Below are 26,620 nucleotides of genomic sequence, written 5' to 3'. Positions count from 1 at the left end.
CCTGGGGCGGAGACTGGCCAGCTGTCCTCCACACCCGCCCCCTCCTCTGCACACACAGCTACTCTAGTTCCCAGCCTCCTCTTCTCTGCCTTCTGGACACTACACTGTGAGTCAGAAGTGACGAGAGCCCGCCACAGCCTAGCCCATGGGAGCCTTCCATGGTTGGCTCCTGTCCTTCTCCATCTCCTGCCCAGATACAGAGGACCCAACAGAGGACTCTGAGACCCAGTGGGATTGTGCAGCCACAATACAGGAGAGACGTTGGTACCTGCATGGCCTTGGGAAAGACCAACTGTAAGCAAAAATACCTACTGTATAGTCAGGGTTCCCAGAGAAACAAAATCAAGAGGATATATATTTGTTTATTATAGAAGCTGAGAAGTCTCACAATCTGCTATCCGCGCACTGGAGAACCAGGAAAGCGTATTACCGGTATAATTCGGCCCCAGTCAAGAGGTTTGAGAACCAAGGGATCCCATAGTATAAGTTGCAATTCAAACCCAGAGACACAGAACTGGGGAGGCCAATGCTGTAAGTCCTGGTCTGTCTGAAGGCCTGAGACCAAGGAGTGCTGAAGTCCAAGGGCAGGGGAAGATGGATGTCCCAGCTCAGAGAGAGGGACTCTGCCCTTCCTCTGCCTTTTTGTTCTATCTGGGCCCTGAGAGATTGGGTGGGGCCCACCCACACTGGTGAAGGTCATTTTCCTCATTCGGTCCACTGATTCAAATGCTAAGCTCTCCAAAAACACCCTCACAGACACACCCAGAAATAATATTTTACCAGCTATCTGGGCCTCCCTTAGCCCAGTCAAGTAAACACATAAAATCAACCATCACACCCACATTGGACTGAGACACCAATTAGCATTGTGTTAAGCTACCAAAACTTGGAGCCTTATTTGCTATGCAGCTGGTGTTACCTATACTGACTAACATAAGATTTGTGCCCAGTCATCATTGGAAGTGGAGCTGATTCTCCTTTGTGTCCCCATTAGACCTTATAAGGACCTTTATCTCCACACATGGGAGGTTTTGCTGCACTAACATATTAATATTCATCTCTTTGTATCCCTACAGGGGTTGCCACAGACTTTCTTAACAGGAGGGTATTAGGGATGGCAATCGAACTGGGAGGGATCCCAGGAGATCTGTCTCGATCTGTCTGTGCCCAGCAGAAGTACTGCTGCACTTCCAGTATAAAAATAAAAGTATTTCTAAAGAAGGTTTAAGACATACTGCATAAGAAGGAGAAAATGCCAATTGCTCCATTTCAAAGAAAGGGTAAGGCGTTTCCCTACCAGACTAGTGAACAACAACTGGGTTTGATTCTAGGCTCTGCCATTTATTATTTGTGATATTAAATAAGTTACTTAATCATGCTCAGCCTGCTTCTTCATCTATAAAATGGAGCTAATAAGAACATCTACCTCACAGAGTCAGGATTAAATGAGATGATGCATGAAGAACACTTATCCTAGGTCCTGGTACCCAAAGTTAGGCATCGTGATTATCTCCAAATCTCCAGCATTTAGCATGGTGCCTAAAAGCACAGTGTTTTTTGAGAGGATGAATAACTTAATGGAAAAGATTACCCAAGTCAGAGGAACACAAGGAGAAAGATGTTGCTCATCCAATGGGGATTCAGCTATCGTAATTAATTTCAGAGATACATTTTGTTGGCATCTTTTCTGCAGGGATTCTCCCCTAGATTTAATTAGGAAGGCAAAGTCAACATTCTACCAGGGTACTTCTCCTTCTTTATTCTCCTCTTAAAAAATAAAAAGCTGTCATGCTATTTTGTTTAGAGCAGCAGAAGGTATTATGCAGGGCCCTCACTGCAGCGGCACTCGCCGCACTGAAGAGTCCGCCAGCTGTGCCACCCGCCTTGGGAAAGAGACCAGGAGCCAGACAGCCCTAGGGAGCTAAGGTTCTTCCGTGCTTTTAACCTCTAGGCATGTTGGAGGGTGAAAGCACAGCTATGGAGCTAGACTGCTTGGGCCTGTCCCCCTGCTCACCTGTGAGACTTCGGGCATGTCACTTACCTCTGCATGACTCAGTTTCCTCCTCTATAAAGTGGGGACATTAATAGCCCCTATTTCATGAGGCTGCTGAGAGGATGACATGGAGCCTGGCACGGCACCCAGTTAGCACTTTGCACACGTGCGCACACGCACACAAACTACAGTAGTTACTGTTCCTTAACCATCTCTGCTGCGTCTGGCACTGACCTCAGCACTTCAGGGAATACAAAGGCAGTGGGGGCTCAGTCTCTGATCGCAAGCAGCTCCCACTGAGTTACAGGACTAGGACAGACGTCAAAGGACTCTAATGACACACTGCGTGAGGCAGGGCCCAGGCAGGCTCACTGCGGTGCGCTATGGCTGAAGGTGGGCGGTGAGCTTGGTGGTCGGGAGCCAGGACCAAGAGCTCGGGTCATGGGTTCTGTGGACAGCTGGGCAGAGGGGAGTCCCAGGAGGAGGGTGGATGGTGGCGAGTGTGGGGGCCAGAGGAAGAGCTGAGAGCAGGCTGCAGGGAGTGTGGCTCACAAGACTGATGCCACAGCTTCTGCAGAGGGCAGGCTCTGTAGTGGGAAGGGCTCCAAGCAGGGGCTGTGAGTCTCCCACCCACGGCAGCCTTGTCGCCCCGTGCAGTTCACAGATTGTCTGTTTGATCCCACAACAGCCTCAGGCAAGACTGAGTAACCACCCTGTTTCTACCATGATTACTCAGTGCCCCCATGAGCCAGGCCTCGCCCTCAGCACTGGGCCTAAACTCACCTAATCCTCTCGGACTGGCCCCATCACCATCTTCTACTTACAGATGAGGAGGCCAAGCAGCGAAGGTTAGGTGCTTGCACAAGGTCAACTGGTGCAGGATTCAAACCCACACACAGCTGCCTCCACAGTCCGCACCATGAACCAATGAGCCAGCGAGAGAACCAGGGCTCGGAGCTGGGAAGTGAGTCCTCAAGGGTTGTGCAGTGAGTGGAAAGACAGAACTCACACCCAGGTCCTCAGAGACCTGGCCAGTGGCCTCCTCACCACGGCCTTGTCACCCAGCTCTCTGGGTGATACCGTAGGCTGGTCTAGCTCATGCTCTTGCCCCAGGTCTGGCCCATCTGCCCCGGGTCAGGTTCTCTGTTCAACAGGAAACCCCCTTTTGACTCAAATGCCTACTGCTCTCCTAAGTCTGGCTGTTGTCACAAGCTTGGTGGCCCACAGCTTTGCGGCTGCCTCTCTGGGAGCAAGGCCCAGGAGACGTGGTCTAAAGGAGAACAAACATTTGCTTCCACGTTCAGATTCGGGGTGGAGATCGCAGTGGGCATTGTTACAAGTAGCACTTGCTTTCAGCTTTGAGGAATCCATTTTTTTTTTCCATAGCCTAAAATAAATCTTTACAGAAAGAGGAAATTACTGCAGGTAAAATCGAGTCTGTTTAGTGGTGCCGGACTCACTTGAGGGTGGCGCTGGAATGCCAATGGGCCTGGGCCGTGCTGGTCATCCCTGTCCGGCAGCAGGACGCTCCCCACAGGGCAGGGTGGGCAAGGGTGCAGTGCTAGCGCTCAGCTGCCCAGGGGCTGCAGCGGCCCACCGCTGATCGTCTGGGTGACCCAGGGACAGACACTCCACCCTTCTGTGCCTCTGTTTCCTCATCAGTAAAACGGAGATGATAATGATGACTCCTGCCTTGTATTAGCAGAATTAACGAAACCACGTTTGTAAATGCCTTTGCAACGCCAGGCTGAACATGTGCATTATAACACCAAGGGGTCTCATAACAGCCAAGCCATGGCTGATCTGCCCCCTCTCACCAATCCGATCCAGCATCTTCCTTCGATAATTGCAAAGGGTTTTTAAATGTTCACATCTTGGCTGTGCCACTTACTAGCTTATGACTTTGGATAATATGTCACCATTTCTTCATCTGTGAAGGTAACAGTCCCTCTTCCTAGTGTTGCTGTGAGAATTAAACGAGTGAATTCATAGAAAAGCACACGCATAAAACAGTGCCTGGCACAAAGTCAACATATTCACGGCAATTAGCAGTAGCAGCACGCTCACCGCCTTGTGTAATTTGTCTGTTTATGTGTCCTCCCTACAAGACTATGGGCTCTGCAAGGGCAAGGATCATGTCTTTTAACACGTTTGCCTTAGAACTGGGTGTTGGCTGCCCCTTCCACACCTCTCTAAGATGGAACCCAATGCTCCTGCCCATGGCCTCACCTCTTTCCAGCCACTTCTGCAAACGCCAATGCTGCCAAGCTTCAGCTGGCTTTGTGCAGGTGCTGTGTGGCAGTGCTTTTTCTCGGGTGTCAGCTGTGTGTCTCTTATTCCCTCTCCCAGAGTCTTCTCATGGATGTCACACCCCTGGACCCTCAGACTTTCACAACCAGAGGTGTGGGGAGTTAACAGTCTATGGGCAGCTCTTGACCAACAGGGATAGGAGCTGATGCCCACCCCTCCACTTTCTTCACCGGGGGACAGTCCTGAGATCCATTTCATAAAGTGACACACAAGGTCTATGGGATTGAGCAGCCAGTCACTCATGGTGGTGGCCAAGTTAATAACGCCTCCTTGCATTGGGTCTCTCCTTCCCATTTCACTTCCCCAGGCCCTCAGTTCTGACTCCTGGCATTACATGCTCAAATAAACAACCCCACCGTGAGCCTTTCTCTCAGTTTCCATTGCTAGGGGGCCCAGGCTAAGACACCTGCTCCTCTTTCCATGCTCCCCGTTGCAGTAAATAACATCCCTAGTTACACCGTTTCCAGGAAAGAATCTAGGGAGAGAGTCTCTACCCCTCCTTCCCCTTCCTTGTTCCCCCCATTCCCACCACATGCAAACATACACACACACACACACACACACGCACACACACACACACTCTTAGATGATTTTCTTTCCTGTTGATTCTTCTTTACTTCCTGTTGATTCTACTTTACTTCCAGTTGATTCTTCGTTACTTCCTGTTGATTCTACTTTACTTCCTGTTAATTCTTCTTTATTTCCTGTTGACTCTACTTCCTTAATCGTTTTTTCAACAGCTCGTTTCTTACATCTCAGCTGCCACTGCCTTTGTATGGACCACCATCCTCCCGCTCTCAGCACACAGCAACCATCTCTCGTACTCTGCCAGGCCAGAATTCAGAGAGCCTTGTAGTGCTTGCTCTGGGGCTGGCACTTCATCCTGCGGGCAGTGACCTGTTTAGATTCACGAGGTAGAAGATCTCACTCTGGTAGCAGGGGCGATAAAGAGAGTCTAGATGCAGGGAAATGAGTTAGCCTAAGTAATTTAGCCTAATTTAGCCTAATGTTAAGCTACTATAAGGAGAGCTGGGAAGAGATGGTAAAACCCCAAGAAGCAGTGAATTTGGCAATAAAAGTTTTGAGTTCACTCTCCATCTCGTTTCCTGGGATTCCTGAAACTCATGACACTGCACCTCCAGGATTTCAGCAGGAGGGAGCAACCTTGCAGAGTCTGACAAACCCAGCACATTTGGCATGGGGGACTTGCAAACCCACTGTGAGCCAGCTTCTTGTCCTCAAATAAAAGTGCTGCTTCATCTCCAGGCAGGGCACGGCGCAGCCAAAGGGAATTAAACAATAAACTGCATAACGAGCATAGACCCACTCCAGTCCCCTCTGTGCATCACCCCAGCACGGATGCCCTCAGCCTTTGTGCTGATGAACAGTGTTCCAACCTGGGGACAGGAAGCCTGGAGTCTGCTCTTTATATATTTATTGTTACCACCCACAGGTGCATGGAGGGGAGGAGGTCCAGGAAAAGCTTGCCTATGGTTAAACCCAAATTATAATACACATTTATTTAGGGACCAATAAAGCCATCTAGGGCTCTTTCTGTTAACTAACATTTTGATGCCAACCATCACATTTAACTCTCACAACCCTCTAAAGGGGCATTGTTTTTCATTTTACAGATGAAGTTGCTGAGGCTCAGAGAAGCAAGTCACTTTAATAGGATCACAGAGGAAGGTCTGTGTCTCCCTATAGCTACTACATCACACTGAAATTCCCTTTTATCTTTTTCTTCAAAAATTACATAGGGCTCGACAGAAAGATCTCCCTACGTGGGAAGAATTGGTTATAATCATCGACCCATTTTTCAAAGGTTATTTTTTATCTGGAGCCAAAGGACTTCTTTCCTTTCATCCAAAGCCTGGCTATCTTTTGAGCCTGCTCAAGTGCTACTTTACCCAGGAAAACCCTGAGACCACTCTGGGCCACACCGACCACTCCTACCTCCAAACTTTCAAAGCATCTAAGCTTGTGCCGATCCTTTGGTTCTTAATTGTCAGCATTTTGTATGACTTCTCTTTCTTTATTATTTAACACTTAATGGTCCTTTAATTTTAATAACAAAAACCTTTTAAACGAACTATACTAGTCACACAGGAAGAGCACAAGTATTTTGAGTATACAGCATGTGGGATGTTCACAAATGGAATACACCTATGCAACCAGCGCCTGGCTCAACGAAGGGGAACATAACCAGCTCCCCGTCACCCCTCCCCCCGCCCCTGCACCTTATGCCTCCTTCCAGCTACTGCTCCTCCCCACTGAAAGTAGTCATTCTCCTAATTTCTAACAGCCTTTCCCTGTTTTTGTTCTTTCTGTAATTGGAAACATAAATGGAATCACACAGGATATATTCCTTGGCATCTTTTGCTTTTGCCCACACAATGTCTGTGAGGTTCATCCATGGCTGATGTCTTTCCATCAGCCTTATGTTTGTGAGAGCTATCTATTTCATTGAGCATAGCTATAGTTTGTTCATTCTTATTGCTGAATTGTTCTCCAATGTGTGAATATACCACAAGGAAATAAATGCCATTCAATCATTGATGGGCTTTGGGTAGTTTCCAGATTGAGGCTGTTTTGAACAGTGCCACAGTGAGTATTCTAGCACATGTCTTCTGGTGTACACAGTTGTGTTGGGTACACACAGTAGTCCTCTCTTATCCACAGGGATTCATTCCAAGACCCCCAGTGGATGCCTGAAACCTCAGTACTAACCTGGTTGCTGCCAGTCAGAACACATTTCTATTCATGTCTTCCCATCACAAATTTAATGCCTTTTCCATCTTAACTCAGCACTTAATACACACTATGGAGATAACTTTTGCAGTGTGAGGTGAAACAGCACAACTAGCATGAATCTATTTTTCCTTTTTCACAATTTCACAGAGAATTCATTCTTACTATAGATCTTAGCAACTTCAGCATACAATTTTTTTTATTTCCTTATGAGGTCAAGAACTTTCACCTTTTCACACAAAGGAAGCACTTTATGGCTTTTCTTTGGCATATCCAAATTATCAGTGTCACTACCCTTGTGCTCTGAGGCTTTTTAGAATCTTATTTATATCTTTTTTATTTCCTCCTTTTATTCTTTATTTAAATTTGTCTCAGCTTGCATCTCTGCATTTTTTTTATTTTAAAATATTAAGGAGGTACAAATGTTTTTGTTACCTGGATACCTTTTATAATACCGAAGTCAGGACTTTTAGTGTGTCCATCACCCGAATAGTGTTCAGTGTACCTGATAGGTACGTTTTCACCCCCTTTTCATTCCTCCCCTCTTCTTGATTTGACCTTTACATTTTTTTGTGCCCATCAATTAGTTCCCAGTTATTAGACAGTGCATGTGGTGTTTGTTTTTCCATTCCTGAGATATTTTACTTAGGATAATAGTCTCCAGGTCCATCCAAGTTACTGCAAAAGACATTATTTCATTCCTTTTTATGGCTGAGTAGTACTCTGTGGGGGATGTGTGTGTGTGTGTGCATACAACATTTTGTTAATCCACTCATGAATTGATTGGCACTTAGGTTAATTCCACGTCTTTGCAATTGTGAATTGAGCTGCAACAAACATTTGAGTACAGGTGTCTTTTTGAAAAAATGACTTCTTTTCCTTTGGGTAGATATCCAGAAGTGGGATTTCTGGGTCCAATGGTAAGTTTACATTTATTTCTTTGAGGAATCTCCATACTGTTTTCCATAGAGGTTGTATTAATTTGCAGTCCCGCCAACAGTGTATAAGCATTCCTTATCTCTCTGCTTACACATCAGCATCTATCATTTTTTGACTTTTTACTAAAGGCCATTCTGACAGGGATAAGGTGATATCTCATTGTGGTTTTAATTTGCATTTCCCTGATGATTAACGATGTTGAGCATTTCTTCATATGTTTTTTGGCCATTTGTCTATCTTCTATATACTATAACAGTCAAGCTGAGAGTCAAATTAAAGATTCATAATAGCTACAAAGAAACTTAGGAATATAATTAACCAAGGAGGTGAAAGATCTCTACAAGGAGAATTATGAAACACTGATGAAAGAAATCACAGATGACACAAACAAATGGAAAAACATCACATGTTCATGGATGGATAGCATCAACATTGTTAAAACGTCTATACTGCCCAAAATGATTTACAGATTCAATGCAATCCCCATAAAAATACCAATGTCATATTTCCCAGATCAAAGAAAAAATAACTCTACACTTCATTTGGAAGCAAAAAAAGAGCCTGAATAGCCAAAGCGATCTTAAGCAAAAAGAATAAAACTTGACGCATCACATTAACAGACTTAAAAGTATACCACAAGGCTATAGCAATCCAAACAGCATGGTACTAGTACAAAAGTAGAGACATAGATCCATGGAACAGAATAGAGACTCCGGATATAAAATCATTTACCTACAACCAACTGATATTAGACAAAGCAGACACCAACATATACTGGGGAAAGGAAGCCCTATTTAATAAATGGTGCTGGGAAAACTGGATAGCCACATGCAGAAGAATGGAACAAGACCTCTATCTCTCACCATATACAAAAATTAATTCAAGATGGATAAACAAATTAAACGTAAGGTATGAAACCATAAAAATTTTAGAAGAAAATGTAGGAAAAACTCTTTTAGACATTGGTCTAAGCAAAGCATTATGGCTAAGACCCCAAAGGCAAATACAGCAACAACAAAAATAAATAAATGGGATTGATTAAATTAAAAAGTGTCAGAACACCAAAGGAAATAATCGACAGAGTAAATAGACAACCTACAGAATGGGAGGAAATATTTACAAACTATATATCAGATAAAGGTCTAATATCCAGAATCCACAAAGAACTCAAACAAATCAGCCAGAAAAAATCAAACAACCTTACTAAAAAGTATGCAAAAGACATGAACAGAAGTTTTTTCAAAAGAGGTATAGTTTTCATGTGGTAAAATTCACCCATTTTCAATGTAGAGTTTGATGAGTTTGGGCAGTTGTATATAGTCATGCCATTACTACCAGAATCAAATATAGAATATTTCCATCACTCCAAAAATTCCCCCCTACTCCTTCACAGTCAATATTCTCCTTTCAACACTGGCTCGAGGCAATACCTGATCTGTCCACTCTCACTTACTTTTGTCTTTCTAAAATTCATATAAATGGAATTACATAGTATATATTTTTTGATTGGCTTTATTCACTTAGCATAATACTTTGAGATATATCTATGTTGTATATAATAGTAATTATTTCATTTTTATTACTGAGCAGTATTCCATAGAATGGATATGACATAATTTGTTTATAGTTTATGGACATTTGAGTTGTTTCCAATTGTTGGCTATTATGAACAGTATCGCTATGAACATTTGCAAACAAATCTTTGTGTGAACATCTATTTTCATTTCTTTTGGGCAAATGCCTACAGGTGGTATATAGTTGTATCTCATTATGATTTTCATTTGTATGTTCCTAGTTATTAGTGAGGTTGAGTCCCTTCAGGTGATTATTGGCTGTTTGTGTCTTATTTTGTGAAACATCTGCTCAAATCTTTTGACTGTTTTTAAAAACTGGATTGTTTGTATTCTGACTATTGAACTATAAGAGTTCTTTATGTATTTTAAATGCAAGTGTTTTGTCAGGCATATATTTTCTCCCAGCCTATGGCTTGCTTTTTAATTTTCTTTTGAAAAGAGAAGTTTTAAATTTTGATGACATCCCAGGCATGTAGAGATGAGCAAGACCCAGCCCTCGCTTTAAGGAACCCAGAGTGCCATGGGGAAATGGCAAGCAAATCAAAAGTGACAGTACAGTGGGATTATATCAAGTGATCAAGGTCAGTGCAGGGGTCACAGGTTAGGAGGGATACCTAACCCAGCCTGGGTGGAGGTCTCCTGTAGGAAGTAAATTTGAGTGAGTTGTAAAGAACCAATAAGGGAGGGGAAGGGGAAAGACAATCTGGGTAGAGGACAGAGCATGTGCAGACATGACTCACACAATACACTTTAACCACTCTAAGCACATATCACTATGGTTGCAGCAAAGAGCGGGCGGGTGGGGACAGAGGAGGGAAACCAGAGGAGGTGAGGCCCAGATCACAACAGGCTTTTGCTGTTAAGATAAAGAATTTAGTTTTATTTTTTTAGAAGGCAACAGGAAGGTGTACATAAGATGCAAGGGAAAGGAACTTTTTATGTCAAAAGTTACCATAAATCTATAGTGAATAAAATACTGTGGTATTGATGTAGGAATAGACAAACAGAAAGATGGAACATTCTAGATAGCCCAGAAACATGTCCACACATAATCATAACTTGGCATATGACAGAAGTGGTATCGTAGGGGAGTTGGTAAAGAACGTGCTATTTAATCGATGGGATTAGGGAAATTCATGTGGAAGAAATTGGATTTTTACTTTACATAATCCTCAGGAATAGATTCTAGACATATTGAAAACCTAAACATAAAAAAAAACTTTAATATTTCTGACTTAAATTATCAAAATATCTTTATGATGCCAGAGTAGGGAAGAAATTCTTAAGTAAATAATAGTAGGAAAGAGGATTGAGATGTATTTTTCCATTTTCACCATTCTTGTGGGCAGGATTTTATTATGGCTTAATTTATATTTCTGTGATGAATAATAAGGTAAAGCACCTTTTCTTGTGCTTATTAACCATTTAGATATCCTTTTTTTGTGAAGTGTCTGTTAAAGTCTTTTGCCCATTCCTCCATTAGTTTGCTAGAATTCTTTATATATTGTGGATATGAGCACTCTGTCAGTTCTATGAGTTGCAACTATCTTCTCGCACCCTGTGGGCTTTTACTCTCTTTGATGAAGAGAAGTTCTTAATCTCAGGAAATCCAATGCTCCAATGTTTTTAAAGGAGAATTTAGGGAGGGTGTGGTGACTCCCATTCCTTGCTCTGGGAAGCCCAATGAGCGTCTGCCATTTCCCAGGGTAAGGCTTTTTCTGGACAGTAGTTAATTCATTCAGTGTTTCTTAAGTGTCTCCTGTGTGCCAGGCTCTCTCCCAGCTGAGTAGAATTCAATGAAACAAGACAAAGTCTCTGCCCTTATGCAGCTTACATTCCAACGGGGAGTTAGAAAAAGCATAAGTCTGGAAACTTCAATGTGAGTAATAAAATAAATCAGCAAGACTGCTGAGTGGGCTGAGCTGGGATTAGACATGATGAATGAATAAAATCAGAAAGAGGCTATGACCTTCTCCAGGGGCACTCAGAGGCCTGGGAAGAGATCAATTAAAATGAGGAAAAAAACAGCAACTCTTGTGGCTTGATCTTCCAGAAATATATTTTAATCTCCAGAGGTTATATCCTCAACTGGTCTACTCAGTTTTAACGCAATATAGCAATGCCCAGATTAATCCAGTGGTCAGGGTTTTGGCACAAACACAAACTGGGAAATGAAAAAGATCTTAGTGAGGCCACTAAGCTTGAGGGAAAATGGCTTACACTGTTTTTGCCATCCTTAGCCTCTCACCCAAATCAGGTCATGTAGAATTAGATAGCAGATTAGAATGAAAATACGTAGAGACCATTTGAAAGTAATGGCTAACAGGAAGAGAAAAGAAAGTAAATAAACACCTTGCAAAGTAAATAGAACTAAACAACACAGGAGTGGGGGGGGGGAGCACAGTATTTAACTATTAAGGGGTGACCAGCCTGATGAGGGGGTGTGTTCAAACTCCTTGTGAACATATCCATAACACAGTGCAGTCATTTTACCTGCTAAAGTCAGTAAGAAGTTTAGTTAAATATAACTCCCTGTATGAACTCAAGGACAAATGTCATCTTTTGAAGGGAAAAGTCTCCCCCATCCAATGATATTTTTAAGTTGTCATAAATGAGAGGAAAAAATTTAGTTATTAGGAAAACAAAACACATAACTAGTAGTTCTTAACTTTTAAAATCTTGGACCCTCTTCCCAGAAAAAATAAAGTCATATATTTACATGTAGACAAAATTTTGAATATAATTTCAGGACTTAATTTGATGCAATCAAATTAAAGAACTGAGGGTGGGACAAGAAGAACCAAGCGGATATGCAGCACCAGTAGTACCATAACACCCAAAGTGTGGAGTAATCCCAGGGTTGAGACATGTTTCTAATACAAATGTGGGTAAACTTTAACTTGCCTCTGGATAATGGGAAGCTATAATTATAGCTCAAAGTGCCCGCTGCAATTCTATATATTGCTCATTCACCACCTTGTCACAGTCAACTATTTGGTGCATTTTGAGTCAGGGTAATGGGTTGTGTTTTGCATTTGCATTTTTTACTGGTATTGGGGGTCGAGTAGGGGTTAGTATAGGACCTTGCTGCTCAGTGGCTGTTCACAGACCACAGCCTTACTCCAGTGCATGTTAAACATGCAGAATCTTGAGGACCATCAACTCTACCAAATTAGAATCTGTATTTTAACGAGATCTCCATATACACCTTAAAGTTAGAAAACACTTAAAACCTAAAGAAAACGCTAAGTTAAAGAGAGAGATGGTAGCTATACAGCAGGCAAAGCTAGAATCAGTCCCTGAAATCTACCTGGAATATCCTTGTCCCAGATTATCCATTCATTTAGAGATACCATTTCATCCCTTATGAGTAAACGCTATGACATCTTTTTTCCCCTGATCAGCAGCCTTAATTATCTAAAATAGGGTCCAGACCTAGGACTAACAACAGCAAAAAAAAAAAAAAAAAAAAGAAAGAAAAGAAAAAAGAAAAAAAGACACTCTAGCATGGATGCCTTAAAATCTACATATCAGGTCTTTTGTGTTTTACACATTGGCAAGATCTCACACGTGTGCAATTCTAATAAACTTAGTGTTATAGTTCCCTGCCCACAAAAGACTGGAAGCAGCACATTTATAGCAGGGCAAAGGGAAAGAAATAAAATATGGGGTTGGGGTGAAGTTTACAAAGAGAATTGATAGTAGAAAGAATGGCTTTGACATTTTCATGGGTATTTAGTTTTCTAAATCTGTTCACACCTCAGAAACGGTAACCCAGGTCTTAGAGAACTAGTACTCAACACTGATTGCATGTTAGAATCACCGGAGGAGTCCTTTTTTTTTTTTTATAAAAAGGTAATTCCCAAGCCTCAGGCTCAGAGATTCTGAGCTAATTGGTCTGGCGTGGGATCCAGGCACAGATGTTTTACTAAAGCTTCCTAGGTGAGTCTTAGTGGTTTAGGGCCAGTTGTAGGGCTCAGAGGCCTGGACGCCTGAGTAGCCTCTAAGTAGGCTCTTTACAGCTTGTTGTAACCATTGACAATGATTGGTTAGGATGACCTTGGTTACCAGGATTTTCTTTTAAGAGGAAACCTCTATATATTATAAGTGATTTTGACATAAATAAGATAGCCTAGAACTAAATGATACAGAAACACATATCCAAGTCCTGTGTCACAGTCACAGAAATCTAGAGGGCACTGGTGGGATGAGGCAGACACCCACCATCTCTCTCTCTCCTGACCCTCCCTCTGTAGACCAAGGCTGAGCACACCCACAAATCACCTGGGGTCTCATTCCAATGCAGATTCTGACTCAGTAGGTCTGGGGAGGGCTCAAGATTCTGCAGTTCTCATGAGTTCCAGGTGACGCTATCGTAGCTGGTCCAGGGACCACACTTAGAGTAGCAAGGCTCTAGGTCATCCTGATGGCCATGACTTACCCTCAACCCCTTCTGTGGCACCCACACAAGAAGGATGGCTTCCTCATTCCTGAGGAGTGAATTCCACTGTGCTCGAAGCTGTAGGCTTTCCTGAACTAATGTCATGACTTTGTCTCTTCTCTTAATCATTCCCTCCCCAACTAGGCAACTTGCCAGACGATCAGGGACTGTAGCATTAGAAATGGGCTTAGAGAGCATCTAGTTTGGCCTGTTCATTACAAAAGTGTGGCACTGGGGCTGAGTTGTTAAAGGATTTGCCAAGTTCACAGGGGACAGTGGTAAAGTCAAAACTAAATCTAAATCAGGATATGGAAACATCAGTTGAGGATTCTGTCCAAATAATTTGTTTCCTGCAACTTTCTAGTGAAACATCCATTTGCTTATCTTCAGAGAACCTGCCGATTAAAAGAGACTCAGGAAGGAACATAAAATTCTAAAGCTAGGCTGACTGGTGTTACAGCTCTAAGATGGGGCAGATAGCTCCCCTGTCTCTGAGACCACACACTAGCTATTGTTTCCTCTCCTGGGGCGTGTCCATTAAAAAGCCTCAAGGCCTTCATAAGTTGCCCAATGAACTCCTCTGTCATCCTTATTTCATTTTCATTTTTTGGAACCCTTTTTCAATTTTCTAAATCCCACACAAGAATGAAGTACACTCTTGCTCAAAAATAAGAAGCCTTCATGCAAAATTGAAATAAATTGTTCTCTCAAATAGGGGGAGAAAGGAATCATATTCCTGGAACAGTCAGCTTACCTAGCCAAATGAATCTGATTCCTGCTCCTTTGTTTCTTTGTGACCTCTTAGAAAAGCAGCACAAGTGTGAATGAATCTGGCAAATTCAAGCCAAGGGTAGCCGTAAGCCTATAGTCCGGGCTACTCGGGAGGCCGAGGATCATTTAAGCCCAAGAGTGTGAGGCCAGCCTGGGCAACATAGTGAGACCTCATCTATTAAAAAAAATTAAAATAAAATAAAGTTTTTAATTAAAAAGAAATTGGCAAATTCAGTGGCATTCTGGATCCTGGGGCCATCGATGTTGCTGGATTAGGGTTAGGGGCCATACTGGCTCCTGGGTACCCCCTTCCCTGGCCACAAAAGGCTATCCCTCCCTACAGCACTGTTTAAACTGAACTTGTTATTATTTCTGACCTCAAAGCTCTGGACTGGACTGAGACTTCTCCAACAGAGCTTATTACCAAGGTTTTCATCTTGCTGTGTGGCTACCTAGGTCTAGAGTCAGGAGCCATCCATAGGGAGATCAGCCTGAAAGCTACAAGCTTGAATATTAAATACTAACACCACTAAGGGCTGCACTGGAAAAGAAGTTTGCTGGGCTTGTGACCCCTCAATCCACCCCCAGCTTTACTTGGCTTTTATCTTCTATTTTGTGCTCCTGGTAGATCCAATTATCTCTCTGTTACCTTAGGCTACTTTGGCACCTTCTTGGGAATTAGGCTGTCTGGATAGGCAGAGGGGCAGAGATACTCACCTGTGGAGTGGACCAGGTGTCCTTATCTGATCCTTCATTTCCCCTTTTGTGACATTTCAAAAGATCACAAATTATTTTCTTAGCGCCTAGTCATAGAGATGGGAAGGAACGAGAAAGTTAGGCACCAAACTGCTACCAGTGGTGATGTTTGAGCAACAAAGGGTGGAACTGGTTTTACATGTTTCTTATTGTGCTTTACTTTCCTAATTGTCTTAATGGGCATGCGTTATTGCAGAATAAAGTGAAATTGTTTTCCTTATTTGCTGTAATTTAGAGAGAGATGGTTTTGATCATATAACCCTGGGTCTTTCAAATCCATTGATCTTGGGGTGGAGGGGTTTAAGTACTCATTTTGAACTATGCTTTCACTAATAAATTCAAAGCCTAAAGGGAAAAACCCATGTTTCTTCACCACCATGTTTCATAATAGCTATTAGATGACCACAGCATCATCAGAGCCTTGTGTGTGGGAGACGAAGGGGGAGCGTCAAGAGTTGCACTTTGCAAAGAAATTGATTCTGACACTCAAAAGCACAGGCTGAGGGTGATCCAGTGAACCTGGGAAAGCCCAGGCCTGGTTCTGGCTCACACGCGTCTCCGGATCCAAGGAGATGTAGAGGAGGCCCAGGCTCTGGGTTGCTCGGGCGTCGACAGTGAGTCCGGAGCAAAGGCCCAGAGGCCCAGAGGCCCGGTCAGGGGTGTGGCTTGAGCATGACACAGTGGCTGACTTGGACAGCAGGGTCCCAGCCTGAGGGGAGCGGAGGGCCGCAGCGCCTCCCAACAGAAGAAAGGACCAAGGCTGCGTATGGGTGGGACACCTCGCCAGCAGTGGGCATGCGGGACGGAGGGCAAGGCTGGCTGAGGGCTTGACAACGCTGTGGGCCTGCTGAGGCCGGGTCTGCATTCCTAGAAGCTGCCAGGTTTCCAGGCAGCAAGACAGGCCTGGGTGCAGGCCTGGCCTGGGACCCTGCTTGCCGCACCGCCCACCCTGCCTTGCGCCCCGCCCCCAGCACGCCCCATCCTGCCTTGCGCCCCGCCCCTATCCCCGCCCCATCCTGCCTTGCGCCACACCTCTCGCCCCGCCCCATCCTGCCTCGTGCCGCGCCCTCCGCCCGCCCCGCCGCTTGGGGGCGTCCGCGCGCTGTCGGGCTATAAAGCCTCGGGCCCCACGCGGCCCTTCATCAGCGCGTGGCCTTGCCGGGCTGCGGCTCTTGCTTTTTAGACCGTCCTAGGCGCCATGGGCGAGCTCCGGCTGTGCCGGGCGCACATGACCTTGCACCCGGACCGCCTGTGGATCTGGGAGAAGGCCGTGTACGTGGATGAGAACCGGCGCACCTGGCTGTCCATAACCATGGAGGTACAGCCCGCTTTGGGGCCGAGACGGGCGGGGCAGCAGGGGCCTCGCCCTCCCTGGCCGGGCCCTGGGAGCTGCAGACTTCCTAGGACAGGCAAGCCCGTGAGGAGCTCCTCCTGGCCGGTAGGGTGAGGGCGGTGGCAGGGGTGCTCAGAAGGCCTGATCTGCCCTGGGCGTCCCTACAGATGAAACCACTTTGAGCCGGGCTCTGAAGGATGAATAGGAGTTCTCCAGGCCAGGAAGGAGGGTGGGAGAACCACAAAGGCATGTTGGGCAAAGGGTGGGACCTAGTGTTTGTGGAGTACGTGACTATGATCTTGCACAAAACAGGACTCTTCTGGGCTATGTGCTAATCCATAAAACGGAAGTAATATCTCTAAAGTAAGTGACTGATATGTGTGGCTGGTTATCAGAATCTCCTTAGGTGATTCTGGCCCCTGAAATCTATATTTTAAAAAGAGGCCTCAATGGATAATGATCAACCAAGTGCAGGAACCACTGCTGTAGGGTGTGGGGTATTTCATGCCGCCTCTATGCTTTGGAACAACGAAATTAACAAGTAATATAGTAGCATAAAAGCTGGTATTGAATAACTGTTGACTTTGTTTTATGCGTGATGCCTTAAGATGGGACTTTAATGTTAACTTTTTTTAAAAAGGCATATAACTCTTTTATGAGTACTTTCTTGACTAAATCCAAGGCTCAAAGACACTGAGGCAAAAAATGTTGAAACTCTTTCCGTACATAAACTGAAAAAAGTAAAAAATTAAAATTAAAATGTATAATATTAGAACATTTATGTAATATAATAGCAAACACCAAAAAGTTATTGAGTGTTAACGATGCCTCCATTTTACAGATGAGGAAACTGAGGCATATAAAAATGTAAACTTGACCAAGGTAGTATTACTAATAGGTAATAGGGTTGGAATTACAGGCTCGTAATCACAATCTAAATTTGCATTTTTGACATTTAAATTTTTAAAATATACACATATACTTTTAAATATCAAGTTAAATATTTATTTTTTTAAGTCATGTATTTGAAGAAAATTTAGGTGAATATCTCTTTTTAACCTCTGGTTGGTAAATATCTTCAACATGACACTGAAACCACGAACCAGACAGAGTGTTTCCTGTAATCATGATAAATGCCTCACGAAAAATAACCTATCAGCAAACTTTGGGGTAGGTTTTGCCTTATGTAATCTAAAGGACCAATAGTCTTAATATGTAAAGATTTATTTAAATCACCAAGAAACAGATAAACAATGCAAACTAAAAATGGTTACAGGATATGGAAGACTATATACTAACACAGCAAGAATGGTGATTTTCACACTTAGACCTTGCAGTATGATCTGAATTGTTTTTTAACAGTGAATCCTAATTTATTTCATAGACAGAAAATCTTTTTTAAAAGTGACTTCTACTTTGAAAAAATACTCATTGAACAAATGTGAGTGCCTAGTTTATATGCCAGGCAAGGTTCTGGGCTGGGGAGGTCTGCAGCAAATGGGATAAAATCCCCATTGTGAAGCTGCCATTCTACTTGGGAGACAGACAAGAAAACAATGAAGCTGTTGGTGAGTTTGTAGAACTAGAGTTTGCAGAACTGGGGTGAAAGGCAATGATGAGTGGTGAGGTCTTCAGCCAAGGTACTCCCCTCCCAGAGTCTTAATTTGCATTTGCTTTTCACATTTGAGCCCATCATTTTATTTGTAATCCTTTTGAATCTCTGTTTGGGGCATGCCCCTTATGTATATTGTAGAGTTGGATTTTGCTGAGTTTTTTCCCCTCGAATTGGTGAATGAGCCCCATTTCAGTTACTGATATGTCTGGTCTTTATTCTATCACGATTTTATGTTGTATTTGTCTTTAATAGACATACATTTGAGCAGAGACCTGCCTAAAAGAAGGGAATGAGCCCTCCATAGATCTGGGGAGAATATTGCAGGCAGAGAGGACAGCAGGCTCAAGGGATTGCTGGAAGCAGGCGCGAGTGTGGCAGGTCCCAGAAACAGCAAGGAGCTGTGTGGCTGGAACAGGTTGGAGCGTGAAGACCAGAACAGTGGGAGGTGAGGGAGGCAGGGCTCCACATGGTTCTTTGTGGACTTTTGTGGACTGTGGTAAAGAATTCGAATCGTTCTGCCCATGATGGGAAGCCATGGGCAGGCGTCAAGCAGGGAATGTGCCATGATTTGTAGACACTCACTGTGACTGCAGTGCAGAGAACTGGTTGTGGGGACAAGACTGACAAGGTGGCAAATCAGGAGGTTATTACAGTAGTGCGGGTGACAGACGATGTTGGAGGGACAGTAGTGGAGAGGGTGAAAAGTGGTCTGTCACCAGATTCAGGGGTCCAGGGACAGCTTATTTAAAAGAGAAAAATAGGACAAAGCAGAAAAAAAAATCAAAGAAATCCCATGACAGCTGAAAGGCACCAAATCGCACTGTTAGGAAGCTCACTGGCTCCAGGGCATACATACCCCAGAGACAAGAAGTTTGTTGGGAAAAAGCATACCTTTTGTGGCCCTGTCTGGGTGGCTAGACACATGCGAGTGCTGGTAGTCCCGGCCCAGCCAGAGTCCCTGAGAGGAGTAGGCATGGCCTAAGGACTTGAGCTTCAGGGGACAGTATTCACCGGCATCTCACACTCTGGACGTGGGCCGGGTGGGTGGCGGGAAGGACTCTGGTTTTCTGTGCCCAGAGGAGCCCGGACGAGCTGGGCCTGAAGGTACGCCTGGTCTTGTCTTCTCTTCAGACGGAGAGTGGGCTCCAGGTGCTCCTGCGTCAGGAAGATGTCCCCCTGGGGGAGCCTGTGCACCCCAGCCAGATGCTCCCCTGCCCGCTGCCTTTGATGTGGCAGCTCTACCCTGACGAAAGATACCGAGGCTCAGACTCCAGTTTCTGGCGCATAGTGTACCACGTCAAGGCGAGTGAGGTGATCTTGGGTGGCCTGCTCCCCCTCCCCCGTCTGGCCTCAGTGGGGGATCTATTCCCTCCATCTCTGCACCAAAAGCTAAAAAAGTGGGGAGAATTTACGACTGTCCATTTTAAAGGACTGGATTAGAGAGAAGTTAGATCCTCTGAGGTGTGTCACAGCAGCCCCCTCGGCAGCAGGAAGCCCTCTTTGGTGGGCAGGCAGGGGTGAAGGCTGGCGGGAGGAGGGGCAGTCTCCCGGGGCCCCCGAAGTCCCCACACGCAGCTTCCCACCTGCTGCTCCAGGCTTGCGGAAGTGGCAGGAGTGAGGAATGGGGGGAGCGTTCCCTGGACTCTGCTCTCTAATCTTTCCCTCTCTCTTTCTCCTTCTCTCAGTTCAGTGGCACGGAGGACCTGCTCCTTGAGAAGCTGCCGTGCCTGGCGTGGGAGTGACACGGTGAGCACTGCTGGGGCCTGACACCTTAGTCCAGAGAGGCCAGGTCAGAAGGAAGGAGCTAAGACAGTGCTAACCCCTCCTCTGAGGGTCCCCTGTGTCTCTCCTTTACCACCTGGGGAGCCAGAGTTTTCTGGGCAGTCCCCTTATCACAGCTGCACACGCCAGCGCCGTGCTTCACAGGTTGCGGCGGCACTTCATTGACCATGGCCGGAGTAAGTAAGCGCCGCTGCGCCATCATCACATCAGCTGAGCTAAGCATTAGTAGCTGTTACTGGCTACAAAAACGAGTTTTTTTTTTTCTTTTTTTTTTTTATTTCATCTTATTGTTATGGGGGATACAGAATTGCAGGTTACATACGTTGTCCATGTACTGCCTTTCCCCCCAAGTCAGAGCTCCAGGAGTGTCTGATCCCCAGATAGTGCGCGTTGCACCCATCATGTAGGTATATACCTAAAAACGAGTTTTGAGTAAGTACAGTGGGACTTGTCCAGATTGCAGAGCCAGGTTTCAAATCCAGGTCTTCTGACCCCATGCCCCTTGCCCTGTTCACAATTCGCCCTGGCTCACATGCAAGGCCTGAGCCCCTAGGGCCACCACCGACCCCAGGCTCCTGCAGACTTGCCCAGCAGCGCCGCCCTCACCACTGCTCAGTCCTTGCTCTGATCCTGTCTTCTCTTGTCTCTTCCCAGGTCTCGCAGTTCCTGTCTCCTTTCACCCCAGGGCCAGAGTCCTGCTGGCCGAAGTGGGGATGTTTGTGCTTGTGTTCTCCTTCGTTTACTACCTGTGTTCTCCACCACCATGCTGGGGTCTGGAGGAAACGGACAGGTGGAGGATGGGCCCTACCCAGGGCCTGTGGGACCTACCTGCGGGCCACTCGGCCCCCCTTGGCCCTCAGCACTGCCGCCTGCCTGGCAGATGGCACCAGGGAGGACCCGGTCGGTACAGCTTCCTCCAGGTGCCCCAGCTATACCTGTGCCTCTGGCTTTCTCAGTTGGCTGATGGTTTTCAGCCTTTCTCTTTCCCTTCTGGCCTTCACGGCAACTAGCGTCTCATGCTGCACGCCCAGGGGCGCTCCTGTTCTGGTCGCTCAGCTTCTGCACTTCTGGGAACGGGGCCTGTTTGCCTGAGCCAGGCCTCTGCGACCCTGGACCAGCAGTGTCACGTGGCGCCGTGCCTGCACACAACCATGCCTGCAAAAGCCCCACCTGCTCTCACAAGTTCAGGTGCAGTTCAAGGAAAGGCCTGAAAGGAGCCCGTGACATAGCAGGGAGCCGGGCACGCAAGCACCGCGGACGAGCCCTCAGGTGGCCCACTTCAGAAGGGATAGAGATTGGGTCCCCCCCAACTTTGCAGGTGTTGTGAGGTTATATGTGGCATGAACACTTTGCAGTGTTGATTGATTAAATGTAAGACGATTTATCTAACTTTGTGCTCAATCAGCTTCTATCCTTGACCTAGGTTCTAGTGGAGAGAAGTGAGAACAGGCAATCACCAAATAAGAAAGAATATTCATGAATTTTATGTATTTTCTTTTATTTTGGCAATAAAGCTGGACTTTTATTTACATATAATCTAAGTCTCAAAATCCCAGTGTTCTTGGAGGTAGACTTTGAGAACCATTGGAATAAGTGACCTCAGAAAACTGTCAGCAGCTCCAGGTATTCAAGATCCCCTTCCGTCTGGTCCTGCCCACCTGCCCCTGATGTGCCCTCTGCCCCAGCCAGCTCTGCCACCTCCTCACCCAGGCACGCACCAGGCTCTGTCCCTGCAGGGGAGGCCTTCTTCCTCTGCTCTCAATACAGGCAGGAGTCCCTCCTGCCTGAAACTGTCCCTGACCATGCAGGCCCCAACCAGGCTCCCTTCCCTACCTCCGATGACCTGCCATCACGGCAGAGCCCACCTGTGCCCTGCCCTCCTGCACCTCCCCGGCAGGTAGCAGGACCTCAGACAGCACGAGGGGCTGACTTCCAGAGAAAAATCCATTCCGTGTGGCATCCTTGTCCTCCCACTTACGCGTGAGTCTAGTCTACCGCCTCCTCGTCACAGAGATGGGGGTAATGAAACTTAGAGGGTTGTTCTGAGCATTCAGGGGGATAATGTGAGTGAAGTGCTTTATCTGGTAAGACAGGCGTATGAGAAACATGCCATACTGCTGCTCCCACTTTATAATCTCCGATCCCGGCCTTCTCACCTGGCATAGACGGAGCAGCAGCATTGACACCACGTGTGACAGGTGTTGTGACTCTTGCTTGCACAGTGCATGGCAGTGTGAGAGTTTGGTCCGTGGAAGCAGTTACTATACAGATGCCTCTCGGTGGGGACAGAGCACGAGGATGTCGGAGCAGGAGGGACATCCGAGCTCAGCCAGCCACTTCACTTTAGGAATGAGAACACGGACGCCCAGGAAGAGGAAAATTCCTATGCAACATTCTTTTGTTTACCCAATATTGGACCACCACTATGAACTGTGCTGGGTGCTACACCATACAGCAATGAACAAAACAAAGGCCCTGCTCTCACGCAGCCTTCGTTCTGGAAAAAAGGTAAAAAGAACGTGCAAAATCCCAGAAGGAAATGGAACAGGGTCACGTGGCAGGGAGTCAGGTCAGCTGGTAAAGCAAATCCTGTGTGGAGGGGGTATTTGGGATTAAACCTTGAGAAAAAGGGAGCTAGGTTCTTAAGAAGCGAGTGCCATACAGATCTAATTTGCTGTGGAAATGAAGAACATAGCAAAAGGATTTCTTACTAAAAGAAATGCTGTTGTAAGAATAAGTGGCCGTAATAAATTAAATGCAGCGAGAATCTGTTTTCCACAATACTTTAGGTTTTGGCTGGAATGGCTGAGTGGACAGTGGTACTATTCATTGAGATGGGGGAGGTGCAAGTTGGGGCAGGGGACAAAATCGAGTTCTGTTGTAGCCAGGCCACGTTGGAGGTAGCCGTGCTACTTCCTGTTGGAAGTGCCCATAGGCTGTTGATCAATGTGGACCACGCACTCAGGTCAGGACCAAAAACATAAATTTGAGAGTCTTTAAAATGATAATTAAAGCCAGGGGCCTGAGGTCACTTACAGAGAGACGGTGTCTTTGAAAGCCAGAGAAGGGCATGTTTTAAGGAGGAGGCAGTGGTTAGCTGAGGGGCATGCTGTTAAGGGACCAGTAAAGAGAAGAAAGGGAAGTGGCCATCGGATCTGGCCACAGGGAGCCCGCTGGGGACCTTGTCGGGAAGTGTCAGTGCCGTGAGTGGGCAGAGCCCTGTTGCGGGGGCACAGGAGAGAGGCGGGGTGGGGAGAGCCAGCAGCTGCGGGATTCGCGTGGGGAACTGGAGAAGCGAGGTGTTGAGGGTGTTTTAAGCAGGAGCTGATGAAGCCTGTGTGTGCGTGCTGAAAGAAATCTGCAGAAAGGGACAACCTGATGCAGAACAGAGAGGCTTTAGTCCCAGGAACAACATTCTTGAGGCATCTAGAAGGGACGAGATGGAGGCGCAAAGGTATGTGTCGGCGTCTGTGTTACGCGGATCTTGTCTCGCATTTGCCCACACGGAGTAGTTTGGTGTTTTGCTGAGGCATTTTAAATACTTCGTAATTTCCCTCATACATATTGTATTACATACACATTTGTTTATATTTTATTTTCTTTTTGCAATTTTTAATTTGTTCAGACATAGGGTCTCGGTCTGTCACCCAGGCTGGAGTGCAGTGGCGTCATCATAGTTCACCGTAACCTCGAACTCCTGGGCTCCAGTGATCCTAGGCCTAGCTAATTTTTCTTAAAAGTTTTTTGTAGAGATGGGGCTTGCTACATTGCTCCGGCTGGTCTCAAACACCTAACCCAGTGACCCTTCCACTTCAGCCTCCCAAAGTGCTAGAATTACAGGCATGAGCCACTGTGCCGGCCTATTTACATTTTCTTTCATTTCGTTCAATACCATCTTACAGTTTTCAGAATGTAGGCTTTACATTTATTTTGTTAAATTGATTTCCAAAGTATTTTATCCTTTTTTATTATAAAAAATGTGTAAATGAAATCTGCTCTCTTAACAAACAAAATTTTAAGTGTACAAAACAGTATTTTTAATTATAATAACATTATTGTACAGCAGATATCTAGAAGTTTTTTGTCTTGCCTGACTCAAACTCTGTGCTCATTGAGTAGTAATTCCCCACTTCCTCCTCTTCCTAGCCCCTGGCAACCGCCATTTCTTTTCTCCTTTTCTGAGCTTGACTCCTTTAGCTACCTCACGTAAGTGGAATCACGCGGTACTTGTTCTTCTGTGACTGGCTCATTTCACTTAGCATGATGTCCTTAAGGTTCATCCATGTTGTAACATATGGTAGGATTTCCGTCTTTTCTAAGGCTGAATAAAATTCCATTTTATTAATGCACCACAGTTTCTTTATTCATTCATCCACCGATGGATATTTAGGTTGTGTCTACCTCTTGGCTATTATGGATAATGCTGCAATGAACATGGGAATGCAAATACCAATTCAAGATCCTGTTTTTAATACTTTTGGGTAAATACCCAGAAGTAGGATTGCTGGACCATATGGTAGTTCTAGTTTTAATTTCTTGAAGATCCCCCGTACTGTTTTCCGTAATTGTTACGCCATATTATAATATGTTCCCACCAACAGTGCACAAGTGTTCTAATTTTTCCACATCCTCATCAGAATTTGTGGTCTTCTGTTTTTTTAATAATGGCTATCCTAACAAGTATGAGTGATGGTTTATTTTACTTGTTCTTTTCCAATCTGGAGGATTTTTCTTTTGTATTCTTGCCTAATTGCCCTGCCTGGAACCTCCAGTGCAATGCTGAACAGAAATAGTGAGAGCAGACATCCTCACCTGGTTCTTGATCTTGGCAGGAAAGCTTCATCTTTCACCGGTAGATGTGATATTAGCTGTGGCTTCCTCATGAATGTCCTTTATCAAATTGAGGAAGTTCCCTTCTATTCTCAGTTTGTTGAGTGTTTTTGTCATGAAGGGATGTTGGATTTTGTCAAATGCTTTTTCTACATCTATTAAAATGATCGTGTGGTTTTTGTCTTTTATTGATATAGTGTATTACATTAATTTTTTTATATGTTGAACCACCTTGCGTTCCTGGGATGAATCCCACTTGGTCATGGTCTATAATCTTTCTTATCTGTTGCTGGATTTGGTTTGCTAGTACTTTGTTTAGGATTTTTATATCTATATTCATAAGAGATATTGGTCTGTAGTTTTCTCTTCTTGTGATGTCCCTGATTTTGGTATCACATATAGATTTTTAACATCACAAATCTTCTTATATTCCCTGTGTTATTTATAGGCCATAGATTCTATGCCATTTTTCATTATCATTTCCAAGAAATTCTGCACTTTTTAAATATTTTCTAGTCCTCTCAAGTGTTTAAGAGGGTATTTTAAATTTTCAAGTAGAAGGACCTTTTGTTTTCTGATTTTTGTCATTTCTAGTTTTATTGCATTGAGGTCAGGATGCTATGTTTATTTCTAAAAATTTATTGGCATTTCCCAGGTGGCCCAGTATGTTCAGTGTTCATGATTGTTCCATGTGCATTTGAAAAAAAGGCATTTCTCTCAACTAGGTAGAGAGATATAAATCTCTGCTCTATTGTTAGTATTGCTTAGACTTTCTGGGTTTGCCAATCATTATTTTTATCCATCTAATCTATCTCATCCTAAACAAATACATTAATACTTTCTATTAGTAATATATTTCCCCTTCTCCTTTAATCTCTGGTAGTTTATGCTTCATAAAGTTGTTGCTATGTTATTGGGTGCATAAACATTGACTGTTATATCTTGTGAATTGTAGCCTTTAGCAGTATGAGGTCTCCTTTGTCTTTCAGTGATTTGTGGCTAGATTTCTACCTTGTCAGATGTAGATTATGATCTGGGTACGTTTGTTTTTGTTAATTTGCATTTGCCTGGCATATTTTTGCCCGTCATTTTATTTAAATCTTTCTGAATCTTTTTGTCTTAGACATGTTCATATGTGAGTGTGTTAATAGAGTTGGATTTTGCTGCATGTTTTTTGAATTCATAAGTTAAACTCATTTTCAGTTATTGATATTCTGTTATTCAGTTATTCAGTTATTGATATATTTGGTCTCAGTATTGTTTTATGTTTGTCTTTACACATATATAAAATTTTTCTCCATGGGATATGTTTTCTACATTCTTTTTTATTATTTCTCTTGGTATTGGCAGTTTTACTCCAGTGGTTACATTTATGTTAACATCGTAGGGTAATAGCCTTAGCACTTCTTTTAAAAATGCGGTCAATTACAGCATTGTCCAAAGAACTTTCTATAATGATAGACATGTTCTGTATCTGTGTTTTCTAATGTAGTAGCCACTAGCCACATGTGGCTGTGGAGCACCT

The 26,620-nt window shown here is 44.6% G+C and overlaps 1 protein-coding gene across 1 annotated transcript; it reads left to right on the top strand.

Moving 5' to 3' along the window:
• Positions 1-16,733: 16,733 nt before the first annotated feature.
• On the top strand, positions 16,734-20,225 carry TCL1A (TCL1 family AKT coactivator A). The gene is made up of 3 exons (XM_069493109.1): positions 16,734-16,853; positions 19,615-19,785; positions 20,169-20,225. Exons 1-3 carry the CDS (start codon positions 16,734-16,736, stop codon positions 20,223-20,225), a joined length of 348 nt encoding a protein of 115 aa, XP_069349210.1.
• The last annotated feature ends 6,395 nt before the right edge of the window (positions 20,226-26,620 follow it).

The sequence above is a fragment of the Eulemur rufifrons genome, chromosome 2, assembly GCF_041146395.1.
Source record: "Eulemur rufifrons isolate Redbay chromosome 2, OSU_ERuf_1, whole genome shotgun sequence".
Lineage (NCBI taxonomy): Eukaryota > Metazoa > Chordata > Mammalia > Primates > Lemuridae > Eulemur > Eulemur rufifrons.
The sequence above is the reverse complement of the archived record's forward strand: the minus strand, read 5'-3'. Positions and strand labels throughout refer to the sequence as shown.